This window comes from Acartia tonsa, chromosome 4 (genome assembly GCF_053477335.1).
Source record: "Acartia tonsa isolate MP-2025a chromosome 4, ASM5347733v1, whole genome shotgun sequence".
NCBI classification, from domain to species: Eukaryota; Metazoa; Arthropoda; class Copepoda; order Calanoida; family Acartiidae; genus Acartia; species Acartia tonsa.
Window position 1 is genome coordinate 8,690,175 of NC_137263.1, and position 18,478 is coordinate 8,708,652.

The 18,478-nt window shown below is 32.1% G+C and overlaps 1 protein-coding gene across 1 annotated transcript; it reads right to left on the reverse strand.

Annotated features, from left to right (window-relative positions):
- Positions 1 to 715: 715 nt before the first annotated feature.
- LOC145315920 (UNC93-like protein) lies at positions 716 to 10,674 on the reverse strand. The gene is made up of 11 exons (XM_080156064.1): positions 10,532 to 10,674; positions 10,062 to 10,205; positions 6,965 to 7,060; positions 6,186 to 6,349; positions 4,985 to 5,097; positions 4,230 to 4,479; positions 3,675 to 3,752; positions 3,236 to 3,326; positions 2,749 to 2,953; positions 1,743 to 1,903; positions 716 to 1,236 (listed from the first exon to the last, which is right to left on the reverse strand). Exons 1-11 carry the CDS (start codon positions 10,604 to 10,606, stop codon positions 1,120 to 1,122), a joined length of 1,494 nt encoding a protein of 497 aa, XP_080012190.1. The 5' UTR covers positions 10,607 to 10,674; the 3' UTR covers positions 716 to 1,119.
- Between the last annotated feature and the right edge of the window lie 7,804 nt (positions 10,675 to 18,478).

Here is an 18,478-nt window from a genome sequence, read left to right on the forward strand (position 1 = left end):
TAGATGTGATTATCTGCTTGATTATGTTTTTTTTTCTTTCTTGTGGGGTTGAGAGGGGTAATCCTTAAATAAAATGGAAGACAAAGGCGAAGCTCTGAAACGGTAGAGCAAACGAACACCAACCCTTGTAGAGTGTGAGAACTGAATAAGCAGAATAAAATGTATTAGTTGTAAAAAAATTTTACGTAAATTTGTTGTAAAAGTATTATACATATATGGGATACTGTTTGAAAGACATTCTTACATTTACGGACGGGCAGACCCTAATTATAGAAAATCTTCGCTTTTAAAAAAAGCATGAAATTATGGTATTGTATTCTAAAAAACAGAGCCAAATTTGGCTAACAATTAACGAAATCTTAATTATCCGAACATATAAATAAAAATGTATTAGTGTATATAATTTATTGAAACAAGTGCAGATAAATATTTATATAGTTCTGAATAAAATATCATATAATTTATACAGTTGTATAAAGGTACAAAAGATAACATTTGATTATACAAATTATAATTTTGATGTGTCAAAATAACATTAATTTATCTAAAAAATACCTGTAACAAAATTGCTAAAAGGAATGTTGTTTATACTAAATATACAAATGTTACAAATTAGCTCTGAAACAATCGTCAGGCATAATCACAAAATTACATATATAGAGAACATTTTAAGCTAATATATTCTTAGAAATGTAAAAATGTAATTTTAAAAAAATTTTATTTCGTTATTGGTAACATTGTTTTTAATGTTTTTATTTAAACTTTTCGAAGAAAAATGGCAAAATACCACCAAATGTGAGTAGACTATTTAACTATTTAATTTTTCTAAAGTTCCTTAATTTTTTCGAAAAGCCTTTATACCTTTGGATATGATCGTCCTTGCTTTCATCAGGTTTTTAATACTGTATAGAATCTAAACTAGTGGCAGTCTGAGTTATCAGTTGGTTTCAGTTTATATGTTAAAAAATACTAGAAACTTTTTTCCAAAGCTCATTTAACAAATCAATATCTATAATTCTTAGAGGCCAGGTCTGGATCTTAAGAGTTTTCTCTACTCAAAAAGTATACCTTTTTCAAATAATTATTAAAATAAATGAAGTGTAAAACATATTAAAAAGTTTAATTACTCCTATTAGCTTTGTACAAGAAGAATTCAACAACCAAATATCCGGTCATACCAAGCAACAGAGAAACTATGGTGATGATCATTTTAGAATAGATGCACAACCCGAGAGCCTAAAACAGAGAATATTAGTAAAAATGAGGAGTAAAAGGTTTACCCTATCGTACCTGGAAGTTTTATGTCGATATAATTATTTTATATAACCAACTCTTTGTTTGCACGACCCTTGCCTCGAAGTTTTAACTATACAACATTAATGTGCATCGTCAATACCCAACTCTAACTAAGGGATCTAAAGGGATAAGACAGTGGCCAATAAATCGTATACCTCTTCTGTAGATTTAAATTAGTGGTTGAAACGTTTGAACACTCAACTTAACAAGCCAACCAATCAAAATGACTATAATATAATGTAAGCTAATGTTGCGGGTTAAAAATGAAGTAACTGGACAAAGTGTCTCTGAGTGCCATGAGACGTCATAAAACTTAGGTAGTTGAGGGGAGAAGTGGGAAAGAAAACCTCTTTTTTCCTCTAAAAAGAGAGGGATAATCCCTCATTTTTATGACGTCAATCGGCTGATTTTCAAGACACTTTGTCCAGTAAAAAAATAAATAATACCTGAGTGATGAAAGCAATGATAAATCCAATAGACTCCCAGAGTCTGTAGTTAGAGAAGGCGGCCTCTTCCTTGGAGGGGAAAAGAATTCCGTACAAGGCATTGATCTGAGTCTGCCAGATAGCATCACCGACGCCCCACAGGGCGGCCAAAACAAACACAGCTGAAAAAAACATGGCGTCTAAAACAGCTGCATATAGAATGTACAGGATATTAAGGGAAACATTGTTGTCAAATAGGTTGCTAACATGTAACTCGTTTATTGCCCTGTTCGTTCGTCCAGTAGGATGTAAGAAGATGGGGTAAAGGGGGTGGAGGGGAGATTTGTTATTTTTTTCCCGCTGCAAGTTTCACTTTATAAGAGGACATGAAAATCTGGTGTAAGATCCAAGTAATAACATATCCATTATTTTTATATAAAGATGGTGAAGGTAGCTAACAAACCTTGTGATATATTAAACATTTCTATTTTATTGCTTATTATTATCTATAATACAAAGTAGAACGATGTCTGTCTGTTCGTCTGTCTGTCTGTCCCTTAAGATCTCGGTAACCACTGAACCGATCGGATTCTACTCTTCAGGGTATCTACCTTTTGGTCCTGTGGTAGTTTTAAGCTATTTTCTTGGGGGGGTGGGACACCCCCAACCCCCCCAAAAAAACCAAAAAATCCCCCCCCATTTTTTTTTTTTTTTTTTTTTTTTGAAGGAGATTTCCATGGTCCTTTACGATTTTCGCCATATTTTTTTTTATATCACCTAGAGGCTAGGCTAGAGGCTAGGGGCGAAGCTGCTAGTATTATTATATTGTTTCAATAATTAATTATCTATTGAAACTAAAAAAAGATTGTTAATTTTTATTAACAACAAAAAGTATAGATATTTAAACCCTTAAAGGCATACGTACTTAAATGTATAATATTAATTATAAGATATATGTTTGTTGCCATATTCATGGCGATTTGTTTAAATCTATGATTGTTACAGAAGTTTTCAAAATTATTTTTACCTGCATAATTTGAACTTGAGGGTGTATATGAGAAGAGGGTAATGAGTACACCAAGATTAATAAGAGCTCCCAAGATGAATATGGGCACCCTACCAATCTTCTTGATGATGAACCCAAAGCTGACAGAGGCTAGAGCATCGAATACTCCGTAACAGATGATGACACGTCCAACAATATGAACTCCATAGGCACAAGTGACAAAGCCCTGAAAAAAAGGACTAATTAAGACATTAAAATTTATTGCTCTTACATTATCAAATCAGATTGCCCACTTAAAAAAGGTGAATACAAAAAAAGATGTTTTGCCTACAATTATTTTGCAATCTTTGTTCTTAATTAACATTTTCTTGAAGTAAAAACAGTGCACAGTATGCAAAAAAGACAATTCAATAACGGTCATAAAAATATAACTATGAAAGTTTTCTTAAATCCAGGTAAAATCTAAACGCCCTGCTGGCAATGCCAATTAAAATATTTAAGAACCTACCGCGGTAAAATCAGCTCCAAAGAATCCCTGTTCGATTCCTGACCAGATTGTCAGAGGAATAATCAACAATTGATCTCTGTTCTTCATGTGCCTAAAGTGGTTTTAGTTAGTATAAAGTGTAAAAATGTCATTTCAATATTCGATAATTGATTTACATACAATTTACAATTTTGACTCTAATGTATTTGATAATAGTGCAATTGAAATAATATTATAATAATACGTTTCAAGAGACAATTTTCCTTATATTAACGTCTACAATATGATCAATAAATTTATTACTTTTAGAATTCAAGAAAATCAATGAAAGTATATTTACAAATGCATAAAAATAGGGAAATTATACGCTTTAAAATCAGCAGGATATCTAAGCCTGGCAATCCGCCTGATAAGTAAAATTTAAAAAATGGAGGCTTTTGCTCAGCTGCCCGTAACTTACTTGAAAGTTGCCATGAGAAGGCTGAGCCCTGACAAGTTTTCCTGATTCTGTTCTTCTCTCCTCTCGTTCTCTCCAAATCTAGATAATATTTTGAATTGATTATGAGTATCTGGGCACTAAATCTTTAGTAATAAAACCTTAGCTGATTTATGTTTTGAGATTACTAAATCTTTCTCAACTAAAAATTGGGAAAACATGAAAAAGGTATATCTTATCTCAAGCCTTGCATTGACCTAACATAGACTTAACTTTTATTCGGCATAAAAAATGTCTATTTCTTGGGGATGAAGGGGACAAAGCATTGTAATTTGATCTCCAAAGTTTATATAAAAATGTTTTGTAATTCGTTGGCTGTGATAAAGGTTTCAGCATGATTGTAAAATTAAAAGTACCAATGTCCAAACATATAACCAGTATTTTTCATCTACATTGGGTAAATTTTGAAGAGGAAATTACATTTCTTTATCATCTATAGAAAGCGCAGATTTTCATAGTAAAGTTTGATTTGAACTAAAATCAACGAAAAAAAACTCTTTATGAGTATGAAAATTTTACCTAGTAAGAGGATCCAGAAAGACTGCAAGAATAAGAGCAGCCCCCACAGAGCAGGCCAAGTATATTCCGGACAGTGTGTACAATTTCTGGTCGCTGATGCTAAAGTTATCACCAATTTCCTCTGTCATATTCTTTGGAATGATCTTCTCCTCTGTGGTGACCAGCTGGGCAGGACAATAGTTTGCACCGCAGGTCTGACTAATTAATTCATCGCTAGGTATGTTATATTCATCCCTTCCTTGGGACAACACTAAATGACAAATATAATCGTTAGTTTTGATTATTGACTTTTACATACATAGCAAAAGCGGAAAGCCGTTTATAATACGATGCGAGAAATAACAATTCTTCGGCACCTCGGGGCTAAAAAAACTGGTTTTAATCTTATAACTATACATTCTATATCCGCGGAAAGCTGGATATAATACGAATGTAGACATAGTTTTTTCGTATGGATGAGAACCGGTTCCTATCCACCAGATTCGAATGAATACGAGAAAAGTTTCTATTAAATAATGTGAGACACATATTTTAATAGCGTTCTCCAATATTAGAAGGTTTTAATAACTTTAGTGGCTAGGTTCGCAGCAACAAAATAAGCCAAAACCACTAACTTTATATTCAGCCACATTAAGCCGTATTCTTATACACCATAAGTCTTATTCTGCCTAAGCAACAGCTTTCATATTACAAATTTTTAGACATTTTTACTTATTTGTAGAGTAGCATTGCTTATGAAATTAAGACCTACTGACCTGCAGTGCTTATAATGTTGCCAATGATGGAATTACATTGAAAAAAGAAGAAAAATATTCCAAAGAATTTGACAATGTAAGGCTCGGTTTCTTCTCCATTTATTCTTGCAATCCTGAAATATTTATAATTTATTTATATTATTGTTTTATTTTAGTACTAGCGGCTTCGCCCCTAGCCTCTAGGGGCTTTGCCCCAAGAGGTAATGAGAAAAAAAATGTCTGGTGCTGCCAATTTATGTAAAGTATCATTTCGTTAGCATTTTAATATTTTTATATCCATCTTGTCAAAAAAGAATTATATAAGATTTAGCGTTAAAGCCTGCCTTTTTGCCAATTATCTGAACTATTTAAAGTTAAACACATATACAAAGCTTTATGAAGGATCGTTTGATTAGCTGCTTTAGCAGTCAAGCAGCATTAGTGGCTGAGCACAAAAATATCTTTATGGTAGCAAACATAAAGTCCTAGCAAATATAAATTACTTCATATCCAAATTTTTGTAACCCCTCCCCCCCAAAAAAACCAGTCAACTCTCTTTAAAACATTAGAAAGGTTCCCAACCCATAAAGAAACCCTGTGCACGCGCCTGTAAGGAAGTAATTAAAGGACAAATTGATGTACTAAACATCCAGAATTATAAAGTTAGTACGTGACATGAAATTATTATACAAGACAATTGCATGTTAAAAACTAATTTTTATACAACAATCATAATAGTTTTCATAAAAACTAATCCTATGTAAACATTACAATAAAATCAGCTGTACCCGAAAACTGAATTAATGCTAAAAAAAAGGGAGCAACGACTACAAATTATGACTGAACAAACAGTCAAAGTCGGTCAAAAACAGATGTCATGTCATAAACATGTAAAGAAAATAGAAATTCACTAAACCTTTATCATTTAAACCTTTAAGATTACAAAACATCAAATTTTAAGATAAAGATAAATAAAATTGAAGAAACAACGTTGTTTTACTATAAAATGAATAAATAATATATGTAATTTAGCATAACGGACAGACTGGTGGACCAAGTTAATTATATCCTGGATGATCATTGGTATAGGAAATCTTTCTGAAAAATCTACCTCTATCCTGATTAGCAGCCGAGAAAATAACGACTACCCCGTACCATTTCTTACGGTCAGACGGAGGAACATTATAGAGCAGCTTCGCTACTAAAAAACAAATATGTTAACCTATTGGCAATCTGAGTTAGGTATGTACACTTAGCTGACCACATGGGTGCAGCTCCCAAACCAAGAATAAAGGCAGTAGGCAGCAGAGAACCAAAAGATGGCTTGAACTGGGCAGCAATGTAGGTGGAGTAACAGAACACACACACAACCAAAGTCCATTTTACCTATGTTATAAATGTGTCAAAAGCAAGGTAATTATGTTGAGCTTAACTTTTGCGGTTGTCAAACGGTTGAACATTCACAAATAATGTGTAAAAATGAACAAATAAATATAGACTAAACTAATAGCAGATTGGCCACTAAAGTTTTCTAAAATATGAATTTACAAAAATAAATCTTTACTCTATTTCAAGTAAAGGCACTTTTATTTTTGGGGAAAAATAGAGAAAAAAATGTGTGTCCAATAAAAAATGACGTCATATAATACAAATGACCAATGATAGGCCAGTATACATTGTAATTGACCAATAATAAATTGTATATTGCTGTTTCGAAAAGTGTCAATTTAGAATCCCTTAGAATGGACCTTGAATCTAATGACACTTAATCCCTGTTAACAATGCCCGAAGTAAATGCACGTAATTTTGGCATAATCGTAACAATCTTTTTTTTTGCAATTTATATGCATTTTTAAATCGGTGTTATACGAATTGGTCTCTTATTCATATTAATTCTTTGGAGTATACTATATATAATGAAATTAAATCATTACTCTATTTTTATGATGCATGGGGGGGGGGGGGGTAAGAAGGCTGATCTACCCCTCCAAAACATTTTACCTTTAATCTTTTGATGAGCAGTGAAGGTAGAAACATGCAGGACAGAACCAAACTTATATAAACCATCACATTAGCCCAGGTTCCAAGATTTGCCTCCTGAAAATAAATTCGTTATGTCCTTTGTCTAGCTTATTGTGGCTTTTTTTTAAATAGTAAAACTGTTAACTTATTCAACTTTTCCGAACGCTCACGAGTTTAATACAGCTGTTTTCTTATATTCCTAGTTAACAATAACCTCTCTTTTTTTTGTTAGTTTTTAGAAGAAAAATATTAGAAATTTTTCTTTCTTTTGTGTGAAGTGATATTTTTCCTAGGGTTATATTTTTCTTGAGGGTTAAGGTTTCCTCCCCAAACCATATTGGTTAGAGAGATCCTTAACACAGGTTTATACATGGTTTCTAAGAAATAAAGTTTTAAATGCAATTACACCAGGTTCTATGTAGAAATGGAGTAGTTTTAATTTCTCTTTTAAAATGCATTAAAAAAATCATCAACAAATATTTTTGTGGACACAATGCGTAATAAACAATTAACAATAACTTTTTAAAAGCGAAGCTTTTCTATAATTAAGGTCGGTCCGTCCGTCCGTAACGGATAGCTTTTTTCGTTAATTTAGGCATGTTAGAATTGTCCTATTGATTTCAAACTTTGCTTGGTGATTCCTGTAGTAGGTAGGTACGATTTAGAAAGCGTAGCCACTCTATAATCACTACCAGAATGTCCGTGCGTCCATTTTAAACATGATGATTTTTTTACTTTTTTAACTACAAACTTTTATGTTATCTAATTATTTGATTGATACTGATTCCTGGGACAGCAAAATACAATAGCATAAGCAAGGCAACTCTATAATCAAGTCCTAAAAATGTAAGTATGTCCATAAACATTATCCTGTATCAAGCTGTTTTTCAAAAAAAATTACTTAAAGTTTTGCTTCGACTCTTTTACATTTATATTCTTATTATTCAGTTCAGACACTATACAAGCGTTAATGTTCGTTTGTCCTTCCATTTCAGTGCTTCGCTTTTATGGATGTTGTCATCCTTGTTTTTATTTCAACGGATGAGTAACTAATAGTGGTTAACAATAGCTTCAATAGAAAATATTATAACAATCATTGTGTTTATGATGTTCTATCCTTTTTTGTTTTTTAAAAAGCGAATCAACTATGAGAGTTAGCCCTGTTTGTCTGTTGTCCAGCTTGTAACGTTTACGTTATTCTCTTGTGTATTTTTTCCTACATTACAGCACTTGTATTGACATTTTTTGAAAGCTTAAAATGTAAAGCATGAATACGTACGTAAATATGCTGTCCTATTCATTATGTATTTCTTAATAGCTTCGCTGTACATTTATAATAAGACGTAATCGAACTAGATTCTAATTTACTTTTTTCTTACTTAGGCCTGAAATTAAATGTACAACCAAACAAGGACAACCATACTCCTTTGATTTTTTCAATAAATAAAGCAGGGATAATTAAAGATTTATGACTTACGAAGGAAAATTTGAAAAAAAGTTTTGATTGACCAAAGTGAAATCACTTCAAGAAAAAAATCCACCCCCCCTTCATTTATTTTCAACACTAATGTTAAAAGAAGGGGTTCTACCCCCCCCCCCCTCCTCCCCTTTTTTGTCTCTGGGGGCAGTCATATCTTAAAGCATGTACGCCTTAACCCATAACCCCAGGCAAAATGTGTTAAGATTATGTGAATTACAATTTGAATTTGATAATGGTTTGGTAGAAATATTTCTTTTTAAGACTCTGTACGTACGTACCCTGTAACCCTGTCCCTAGGCAAAAAGTGTCAACAAAATGTGAATTACAATTTAAATTTAAAAGTTAATTTGTGGCAATAGATCAAGTTAGATAACTGATAATGGTTCGTACGTACCCCGTAACCCTAGACAAAAAGTGTTAAGAATATGTAAATTACAATTTAAATTTGAAAGTTAATTTCTGGCAATAGACGGCCTTCTGCGCATTTATTATAGGGTAGAATCCCTCTACTCCAATAGTAGAACACATGTAACCCTACTTTCTTATTGAGAAGGGGCATGTTTTGGCCTCTTTACTGTTATGAGTGCTAACGTTTCGGAGCTTTTTGTCACTTTTAAATCTCAATCTAAAACAAAAGAAGCAAAACATTTAATATTTTATCTCAAAAACTTGGGCTTGGCTGTTGAACAGTTATGCCAAGTAAATGGCTTTGTAATTTACAGGACGAGTAGGACCAGTTGTTTATTTTACCACGAAAATAGATAGTTAGTTAAGGGTCAAGGCAAAATAATATAAAATCAGGCTTTTAAGACATTTTCTTAGTAGCTACTCTATAATTTGAAATACCCGTTAGTTGACCAATGAGCATCCATTATATAATACAGACATCGTTCTACTTTGTATTATAATATATTAATATCATAATCGATGATCTTTTAAAAGTTATGTAAAAGGCGCTTAAGACCCAGTATTGATATATGTATACATATATGTATAAGGATAACTATTTATCTACTCGTTTAGTAGTCATTTGGCTTAAAAACACTGCTATGAATAATAAGATCCTTTTTGAAGTTATTTTATTGGTATGTTAATTAAACGAGTAAATAACTTATTATAAGGGGAGCGCGACATTTGGCTGAATTTTTGTGTAAAGATTTTTCAGACCAAAGCACATCTACTCTTTAACTTTTTGGTATGTGTCGGTTTGTCGGTCATACTCTAAAAGATTTGAACTCTACAAGAGAAATGTGATTTACTAAGCTGCCATCGGAGATATACATCAATTTTTTATGTAAAGAATGCTAAATGAGCATATACGTAATATATAACTTTCTTAATCTATTGGTCTTTTGAAATGCTAGTTAGGACATCAAACTCTTTTAGGAAAAATGTATTTCGGCTGTTGTTCAAAGTAAATTGCTGAATTCTTCTTTCAATTTCGGCTAAACAATTAGAATCTAATTAAAAACTTACATTGTCCGTCTATCGGTTAATTGCATTGTTACGATTCACGAATATAATTTTTTTTACATTAATGAGCTTCGATACTTATTAAAGTTGCCGTCTTTGTTATACGTATCATATCATATTTACCGAGTTGATTGAGGACTGAAGCTTCGACATGGACTCGAAGGCAACAAATAGAAGTAGGAAAGAAAGAGAAACAATGAGAACATTCTTGTAAATCATTATTTTCTCTCTTGTCTTCTCTCTGGGTGTCATATTGCTCAGCGCCTCCTGTAATACAAAATATTATTAATATGAAAAAAACGCGAGATCAAATAAAAATCTTAATAAAATATTTTTGTGAAAAGATAGAATTTTTACAACAAAAAAAAGACTAGACTGTCATCGATTGTTTTCAAGGTATAATATGAAATGATTTAAAGCTTTTATAGCAGAAAATTAGGGCCTTTTCTGCCCCCCCCCCGGCCCCCCCCCCCCCCCCCAAATAGAACTTGTTTCATCCCACATAGATAAACTAAATGTAACTTAACTTAATATTTCTTTTTTTAACTACTTTACCATTTTATAGACAGGAGCGTAGCCGCTCGTTAACTTACCTGTTCCTTGCTGGTGGTGTTGTTATTGGTGTAACCCATTTCAGCCTCAAAACCTTCATTTTCCTTGGCCCCCATTTTTTATCTGTATTTTCAATAAAATTTAAAACAGATTTTGTTAAAAACAGCTTTTGGATAATGGAAAGAAAATGAAGTAGCCGGCTTCGTCGCATTTTCACAGTAGCTATTTTTTTTCTAGCCACTGCGGGGGTCTTTTACATTTACATTTACCTAACCTAAATCAAAAGCTTCTGTGAAAATACGAAAAATACTTTGTTTTGACCGTCGGAACGACGGACAAAGTGAGTTGTATTATTGGATGCGCATTAGTAAGAATAATTCTCATACAATAGTTCAGCCGTCTATCTTAAAAAGCATTCCATCAATACACGTTTTGATAGTGTTACGTACTAAAAGACTGGTATACTGATTACTAAAAGGATTTTTAACATTTTAAAGGTCTAGAGGCGCAACTGGCTAAGTAATACATATTTCATATGCATTGCACCAATATCTATCCACCAACCAGTTGAGCGATAATCATCTTTTTCTTAACTGTTTTTTCAAGTCTTATTTTTGTTCATGTAATCATCATACAATAATTCATAATAATACTCTAAAAGGGTTGCCCATAGCGAAGCAACTCTACATGTATAGATATTGGCCACGCACAGTTATAAGTAACTCACATGACACTACACTGTGGGCTAGAATTGAATCAAGACAAAAGTAAGTGCCGAGCCCTGGGACCTATGTATGGTGAAAATAGACATAAAACCATGATGATTCCAGGTAAAACCAAAATATTTCAGCGGGGTCTTTTTGTTTTATTTCAATTTTAAGTTCTGAAAAAAAAATGAAAAAAATATGAAAATCTTTAATAAAAAACAAACAAAAACTGTTTTTCAAAATTTTTTTTCACTAAAAGATACAAACAACTTATATACATACTATAAGCTTTAAAAAAATCAAAATTTTCAAATTTAGGACTGCCTTTCCAAGGTTAGAAGAAAAATCCTAACAACGAATTCTAACATATTTCAGATCAACATAGCAATAAAACGTCTTTTGCTAAATCTTTAACATCAAAATTAAATAGCACTTACTAAAGACTTTTTTTCATTTAAACTTATACTTTTTACAATTTTTAACGTTTAAGATTGTGTTTTTTTTAAAGAAAGGTTGCGTGATTTTTTTCCTCATAATTAATTTATCTTAATATGCTGCATTATAAGTGACTGACATTGTAGGCTGTGATGGCTTAGAAAACTCAATACCAGTTTTGTTAGCCCAGGCCATCGGCCCCTCGGGGCCTACAAAACTAGTTTTAATCTTTTTATTTTTATTTTACTATCTGCTAAAAGCTGTCTATAATCCCATACAATAAATAACTATTAAACATACCAATTAAAGTGAAACAGGGATCTTAAGGGATAAGACAAAGGATGATAAATTGATTACTCCTTCTGTAGATTAATATTATTGGTTAAAAAGTTTGGACTTTGCATGTTTGAACCATCAAATCATTAATCAATTCATAAATTATCAATAAAACATACCAAGACTAATAGTATAAACCAAACAATCAAGATGAAAAATAAAGTTCCCAAAGTTTTTGAACCAATGAATGAGAAAATATTTATAAAGAACTTTGGGTACCAGCAAATTTTACATTCCAATGTCCCCTTGATCCATATTAAATCTACCATTTCATAAATTGAAGAATTTATTTATCAGTATAATTTAATTGTAAACAACAAAACTAACAGGGAAGAAGGGGACATAAGAACTGTAAAGATTCTTAGAAATAGGAAAAGTTTTCTTTTGTGTGGACACTGCTAGTTTGAACCATCCAATTAAGATTTAATAAAAGACCAGTTAACTAATTAGATAACGTGTCTATAAAAACTTTTGGTACCAGTATAATTTATAGTCACATGCCATACTCGGCGAGGGTGAGGTAATAAAGAGTAGCTCACTTGTGACAGCGGGTCAAGGTATAATATACTTGAGCGTGGAGCTTAATAGCCCTAGTGGCTAAACAAAAGTGTTTCATCCTTCTGCATTACTACTTAGGTCCAAACACTAAGAAACAATGGCTACACAAACAAATAAACAGTCACATTTTTCCTCCCTTCTTGCCGATTTGCATGTATTTATCATGTATAAAATCAATTATTTATCATACATTGGAGGTAGGGGGCTTTGGACTGTTTATAACACTAGTCTAAAAAGTTCTATAATAATAATTTATTATTCGTTGGCTTATATTTTAGTAAAAATATTTTGTTTTGTTTATTCTAGGTTTTTTTAAAATGAAACTTATATGGAATGTGTCCCAGAAATAGAGAGGACAATTGACTGTTTAATAAACTAGTCTCTAAACTTTATAAAGACATTTCTTATTCTTTGACTTAACAACTATGGGTACTTTTGAATAGTTTTGTTTTTGTCTGTTTTCAGGGGAAATTTAATTTGTATAGCAGCTATTCAAGACAGACGGCTGCATTTTTTGTGAAGATTCCCTAAACAATTTACTTTGTATATCAGTCAAGGTCTATAAATATTAGAATTATAAAATAGGCAAGAAAGGTTTCAGGATTTAAAGAAATTCTTTTTAAAACTGCTTGTCCATATTCCCATCTCATCCATGTTATTGATGTTGTCATCCTTGTTTCTTTCTTTCAGGGATCTTAAGGGATAACATAAGACAAAGGACAATAAAGTGATACATGTAGATTTCCACAAATTATGACAAGGAAACTAACCATTTCTTATGTAAAATTATTGTTTGATTATATGTTTGTAAAATATTAGTTTGAAACCATTCCATTAATTTTAGTAAAAGTACACAATTTTTTTGAGCTAACGTGGGTACTGGTATGATTTACATCCCAATGTCCCCTCCCTCTTATAATATGCAAAATAAATTTTAAAACGGCATTCTGCTTTTCAAAACAGGATATTTAAATAATTTGTATGATAGAACAAAAGATCCTAAAACTCTAGACAAAAAGTAACAGGACGTCTTTCTGTCTATATATAAGTGTATGTTTAACGAAGGAGGGAGGGAGTGAACTGGACATAGAATTGTAAATCATATCCAAAGTTTTATAAACACATTTTCTTATCCTTTTGATAATTTATGAATTGATTAATGATTTGATGGTTCAAACATGCAAAGTCCAAACTTTTTAACCAATAATATTAATCTACAGAAGGAGTAATCAATTTATCATCCTTTGTCTTATCCCTTAAGATCCCTGTTTCACTTTAATTGGTATGTTTAATAGTTATTTATTGTATGGGATTATAGACAGCTTTTAGCAGATAGTAAAATAAAAATAAAAAGATTAAAACTAGTTTTGTAGGCCCCGAGGGGCCGATGGCCTGGGCTAACAAAACTGGTATTGAGTTTCCTAAGCCATCACAGCCTACAATGTCAGTCACTTATAATGCAGCATATTAAGATAAATTAATTATGAGGAAAAAAATCACGCAACCTTTCTTTAAAAAAAACACAATCTTAAAAGTTAAATAATGTAAAAAGTATAAGTTTAAATGAAAAAAAGTCTTTAGTAAGTGCTATTTAATTTTGATGTTAAAGATTTAGCAAAAGACGTTTTATTGCTATGTTGATCAGAAATATGTTAGAATTCGTTGTTAGGATTTTTCTTCTAACCTTGGAAAGGCAGTCCTAAATTTGAAAATTTTTATTTTTTTAAAGCTAATAGTATGTATATAAGTTGTTTGTATCTTTTAGTGAAAAAAAATTTTGAAAAACAGTTTTTGTTTGTTTTTTATTAAAGATTTTCATATTTTTTTCATTTTTTTTTCAGAACTTAAAATTGAAATAAAACAAAAAGACCCCGCTGAAATATTTTGGTTTTACCTGGAATCATCATGGTTTTATGTCTATTTTCACCATACATAGGTCCCAGGGCTCGGCACTTACTTTTGTCTTGATTCAATTCTAGCCCACAGTGACTATTGAATAATTCATAAAAAACACGCACACTTACATAAGGTCATAAACATAAATATGTATTTGGTATATCTGTATCTGTAAGTCTGTCTATGGGTAATTCTGTCAAAATTTCTTGGGCCTGCAAAGTTTCCAAGCGCATGACATAACTAACAATTCTTGAAGGCGCAGTTTTTTATATTCATGTATGTCCGTTTGTCCTTACACGTACATGTCGGTACTTTTGTTTTGTCCATTTCTATTTCACATTTGAGTTCAAGTGGATGTGAGGACAACTTAGGAGCGCAGAAACAATACAACCATTATCAGAAGTTCCTAACATCATTTTATTCGTGTTATTTTGTTATAGCTCTGTTAACGCAACATTATTTTACTATAGATATAGCCTTTTCTTTTATGTATGTCCATTATGATCTCGCTTATCGCTTAGCTCCTCAATTTCTCCATGTTAAGAAGGATGGTATTAATATTTTTTCTTTTCACTCTCTCCCTTTTCTAATATAGATGTCCTAGATGCTAGGGGCGTAGCCGCTAGCGATAAATTAGTCTTGTCATTATCTATTGCACTATAGGCTGAACAAATTAAGATTATATAAATCATGTAACAAAAACATAAACAAAACATAATATAAAATATTGTTTAACCCATTAGATTGACTATGCTAGAAATAATATTTTGCGCGCTTACAAAGATTATAGCGATACTAATTATACATGCGCACATAACTAACCAAACTTAATTTTGTTTCATTGGTTTGACAATTAAATTTCTGTAATCACTATCTTTATAACATAATATAACTAAATTGGAGGTATATAAGATTATATTAGTAAGGTTGATGACAAGAAACTGTATGTATGGAATGCTTGCTACCAAGGTGTGTATGCTATGGTGTACGCGTCAGTGTGCATACCAAGCTGTCGCGTAAGGTAACACAGAAATGCGTACAAGTGCGTAGGGCTACCATGTACATAGCACAGCATTTAACATTTTTTCCTTCCCATAACCTTCCCCTGTCGTTTCCCTTTTTTTTGTGTGTGATTGTGTGTGTGTGTGTGTGTGTGTGTGTGTGTGTGTATGTGTGTGTGTGTGTGTGTGTGTGTGTGTGTGTGTGTGTGATAGCACTTGTGCCTGGTCCAGTCTAACTATGGTATTTTTCACTCCTTCCACCCTCCCTTTTCTTTTTGCATGCGAGGGTTATAACCTTCTATATACATACTTATATACAACTGTCTGACCAACAACCATAGATTCCAGTTATGATATACGTCTACATGTTTTTATTAGTAAAAAAATTACATGCCTCAGTTCATTAAAATAAAGCTTTTTTTCCTTGTTACAAAATAATTATTAACCCTTTTAACAATAAATTTTTAAAAGCTAAGCTTTTCTATAATTAGGGTAGGTCCGTCCGTACGTCCGTCCTTCCGTACATCCGTCACAGAGAGATAGCTTTTTTCGTCAATTTAGGCATGTTAGAATTGTCCTATCAATTTCAAACTTTGCATGGTGATTCCTGTAGTAGTTAGGTACGATTTAGAAAGCGTAGCAACTCTATAATCATTACCAGTTTGTCCGTACGTCCATTTTAAATATGTTTATTTTTTTATTTTTTCAACAAAAAATTTTTATGTGATCTAATCATCTGATTGATCTAATTTTTGGTAAGTTGATTCCTGGGACAACAAAGTATAATGTTATAGGCAAAGCAACTCTATCATCAAGTCCTAAAAATTTCAGTATGTCCATAACATTATCCTGTATCAAGTAGTTTATCAACAAATTTACTTATAATTTTGCTCCGATTCTTATACATTTATATTCTGATTATTCAGTTCTGACACTATACAAGTGTTAATGTCCGTTTGTCCTACCGTTTCAGTTCTTTGCTTTTATGGATGTAGTCATCCTTGTTAAGTTACAAATTCCAAACAAAATTTCTAAGAATATTTACTGTAAAACAAGGCTGAACCGCATCCATAATTGCGTGCATATCATTCATCTGACTTAAATATGCAATATCTTAAATAGTCAAGACTAAAAGACAGATTTAGCGCGAAAAAATTGACCAACTTGACGCAAGTTTTCATTAGCCACACGTTCCCAGTTACCTTTTTGGTCTTAGTTATTCTCATTTTTTTTCAAGCTTTGTAGGTTGTGCATATTTTAATTAAATGTGCGAATATAAGATTTGTAACTAGCCGTTTTGCCGTTAATAGCCTTTTAAGTTGATAAAAAAAACCTTTATTAGTATTTCCAACTTGATCTCCAAAACATAAAGATACCACACAAAAATTCAATCTTAAATCTGGCGTCCAAAAAAGAGAGTGGAGGGGAGGGTCTAGTAAAATCTTAGTTTATTAAAATCACCAAAATGTGTGTCCCCCTCTCCTTAACAATGTAGATAAAAACACTGTACTTTAAATAAAGGGGGGGGGGGGGAGACTCCCAGCAAAAATATAACCAACTTAATAAAAAATTAGTTATGTATATTCACTGCATAGAAATTAAAGTCTGTAATACTAAAATATCGAAATCGTTGCTTATGGCTGTTGATTTCTACTTTAACGGTTTATGAAAAAACCGCGGCTGCTGCGGCATTTTATCCAAAAAAAATAGGATATTGAGTATAGCTGCTTTGGAATTAAAAAAAGAACAGGCGGCTGCTAATTTTTTTTATTAAAAATGAGAGCAAATTATGGCGTGCCGTACATACCTTTATTAAAGAAAATATTTTACAACAGGATCCTTGAAAGCCAAGGACCATTTGTAAAATTTTCTCCCCTGCCCTTTATATTGCCACTTTATTAAAAGGGGAATTACACTTTCACAAATCTTTAACATCATACTAAAAATTTACTTGAAATTTACAACTACAACATTTACTTTATCTTATTTGGTTAAAATTACGAGTGTATTTTGAAATTTTCTGTGGCAAATATCTCATAAACGGCATAATCAATTGTTTGGGATTTTAACAAAAGTTTTTTTTGTTGCTTTTTGTTACCTTTTTTTGTTGTATATTTTCAAATTAGAATTATTTTTCTGAAGATGGACACTAAAAAGGGATTGTATGTTACTTTGTAACTTTTCTATAGATTTAAAACCTAAATTCCATTCCTAAATAATTGTATTTTTTTAAATTGTTTTTTTGCAGATAAAATAATAATTATATTCATATCTGTATTTGTTTATGTTAAAACGTTTAAGTCCATAATTCTTAAGTCAAATGAACTAAGTTCATTTTAGCTAAATTTGTGTTGGTTGATGTGTGGTATCCGCCTAGGTTAAATGGCAGACACCCGAGTTCCAAATGACTACGGCAGTGCGAACATACGTGGACACATATATTATAGAGAAGCTGCGCTTCTCTAGCAATCACTAAATAACAAACAGAGTCTATTCAGATGTTCCTTTATTCAGGGTCTAAGGTTTACTAAAGTTATATACAACAAACAATAAATACACAGATTGGAATAAGTAATCATAAACAGAATCAATATAAATACATATACAATAATCAGTTTGGGCAATAATGATCCCCCATCCCTGGAAAGGGTGGGGGGAATTAACAATACAGCTTAACCATAATAAGGCTGTCAAAATCTATCATTAATTTTAGGCATAGGGAGGGGGTCGGCTGACCCCTTCCCCAGTACTCGGGGGAGGGCCCTCGGCCCTTCTCCGAACCAAGGTCAGGGTTGCCATAGAACATGGCTCACGGCTGCCGAATACCACAGATGTTTCGAGCTTTGCTAAATGGATGGTTTTTAAGTTTTGCTTAAAAAATTGTATTATCCTTGTTAGTAGCGAAGCTACTTTATAATTCGAAATGTCCGTCTGTCCGCAAAATATTTTAGATCATGAAAACAAAATGAAGTAGAGTGTTTCGTTGTATTTCACATTAGCTTGTTCCTATTTCTAGCCCATACAAGGGGGCTCTAACCATGCGGGGCAATCATTA

Coding starts and splice junctions, on each gene's coding strand:
- LOC145315920 (XM_080156064.1), bottom strand. CDS start 10,606: ATGGGGGCCAAGGAAAATGAAGGTTTTGAGGCTGAAATGGGTTACACC. Junction 5,098..6,185: donor CTAACTCAGATTGCCAATAG/GTTAACATATTT, acceptor TAAATATTTCAG/GATTGCAAGAATAAATGGAG. Junction 2,954..3,235: donor TTGGAGCTGATTTTACCGCG/GTAGGTTCTTAA, acceptor CCTTTTTTTCAG/GGCTTTGTCACTTGTGCCTA.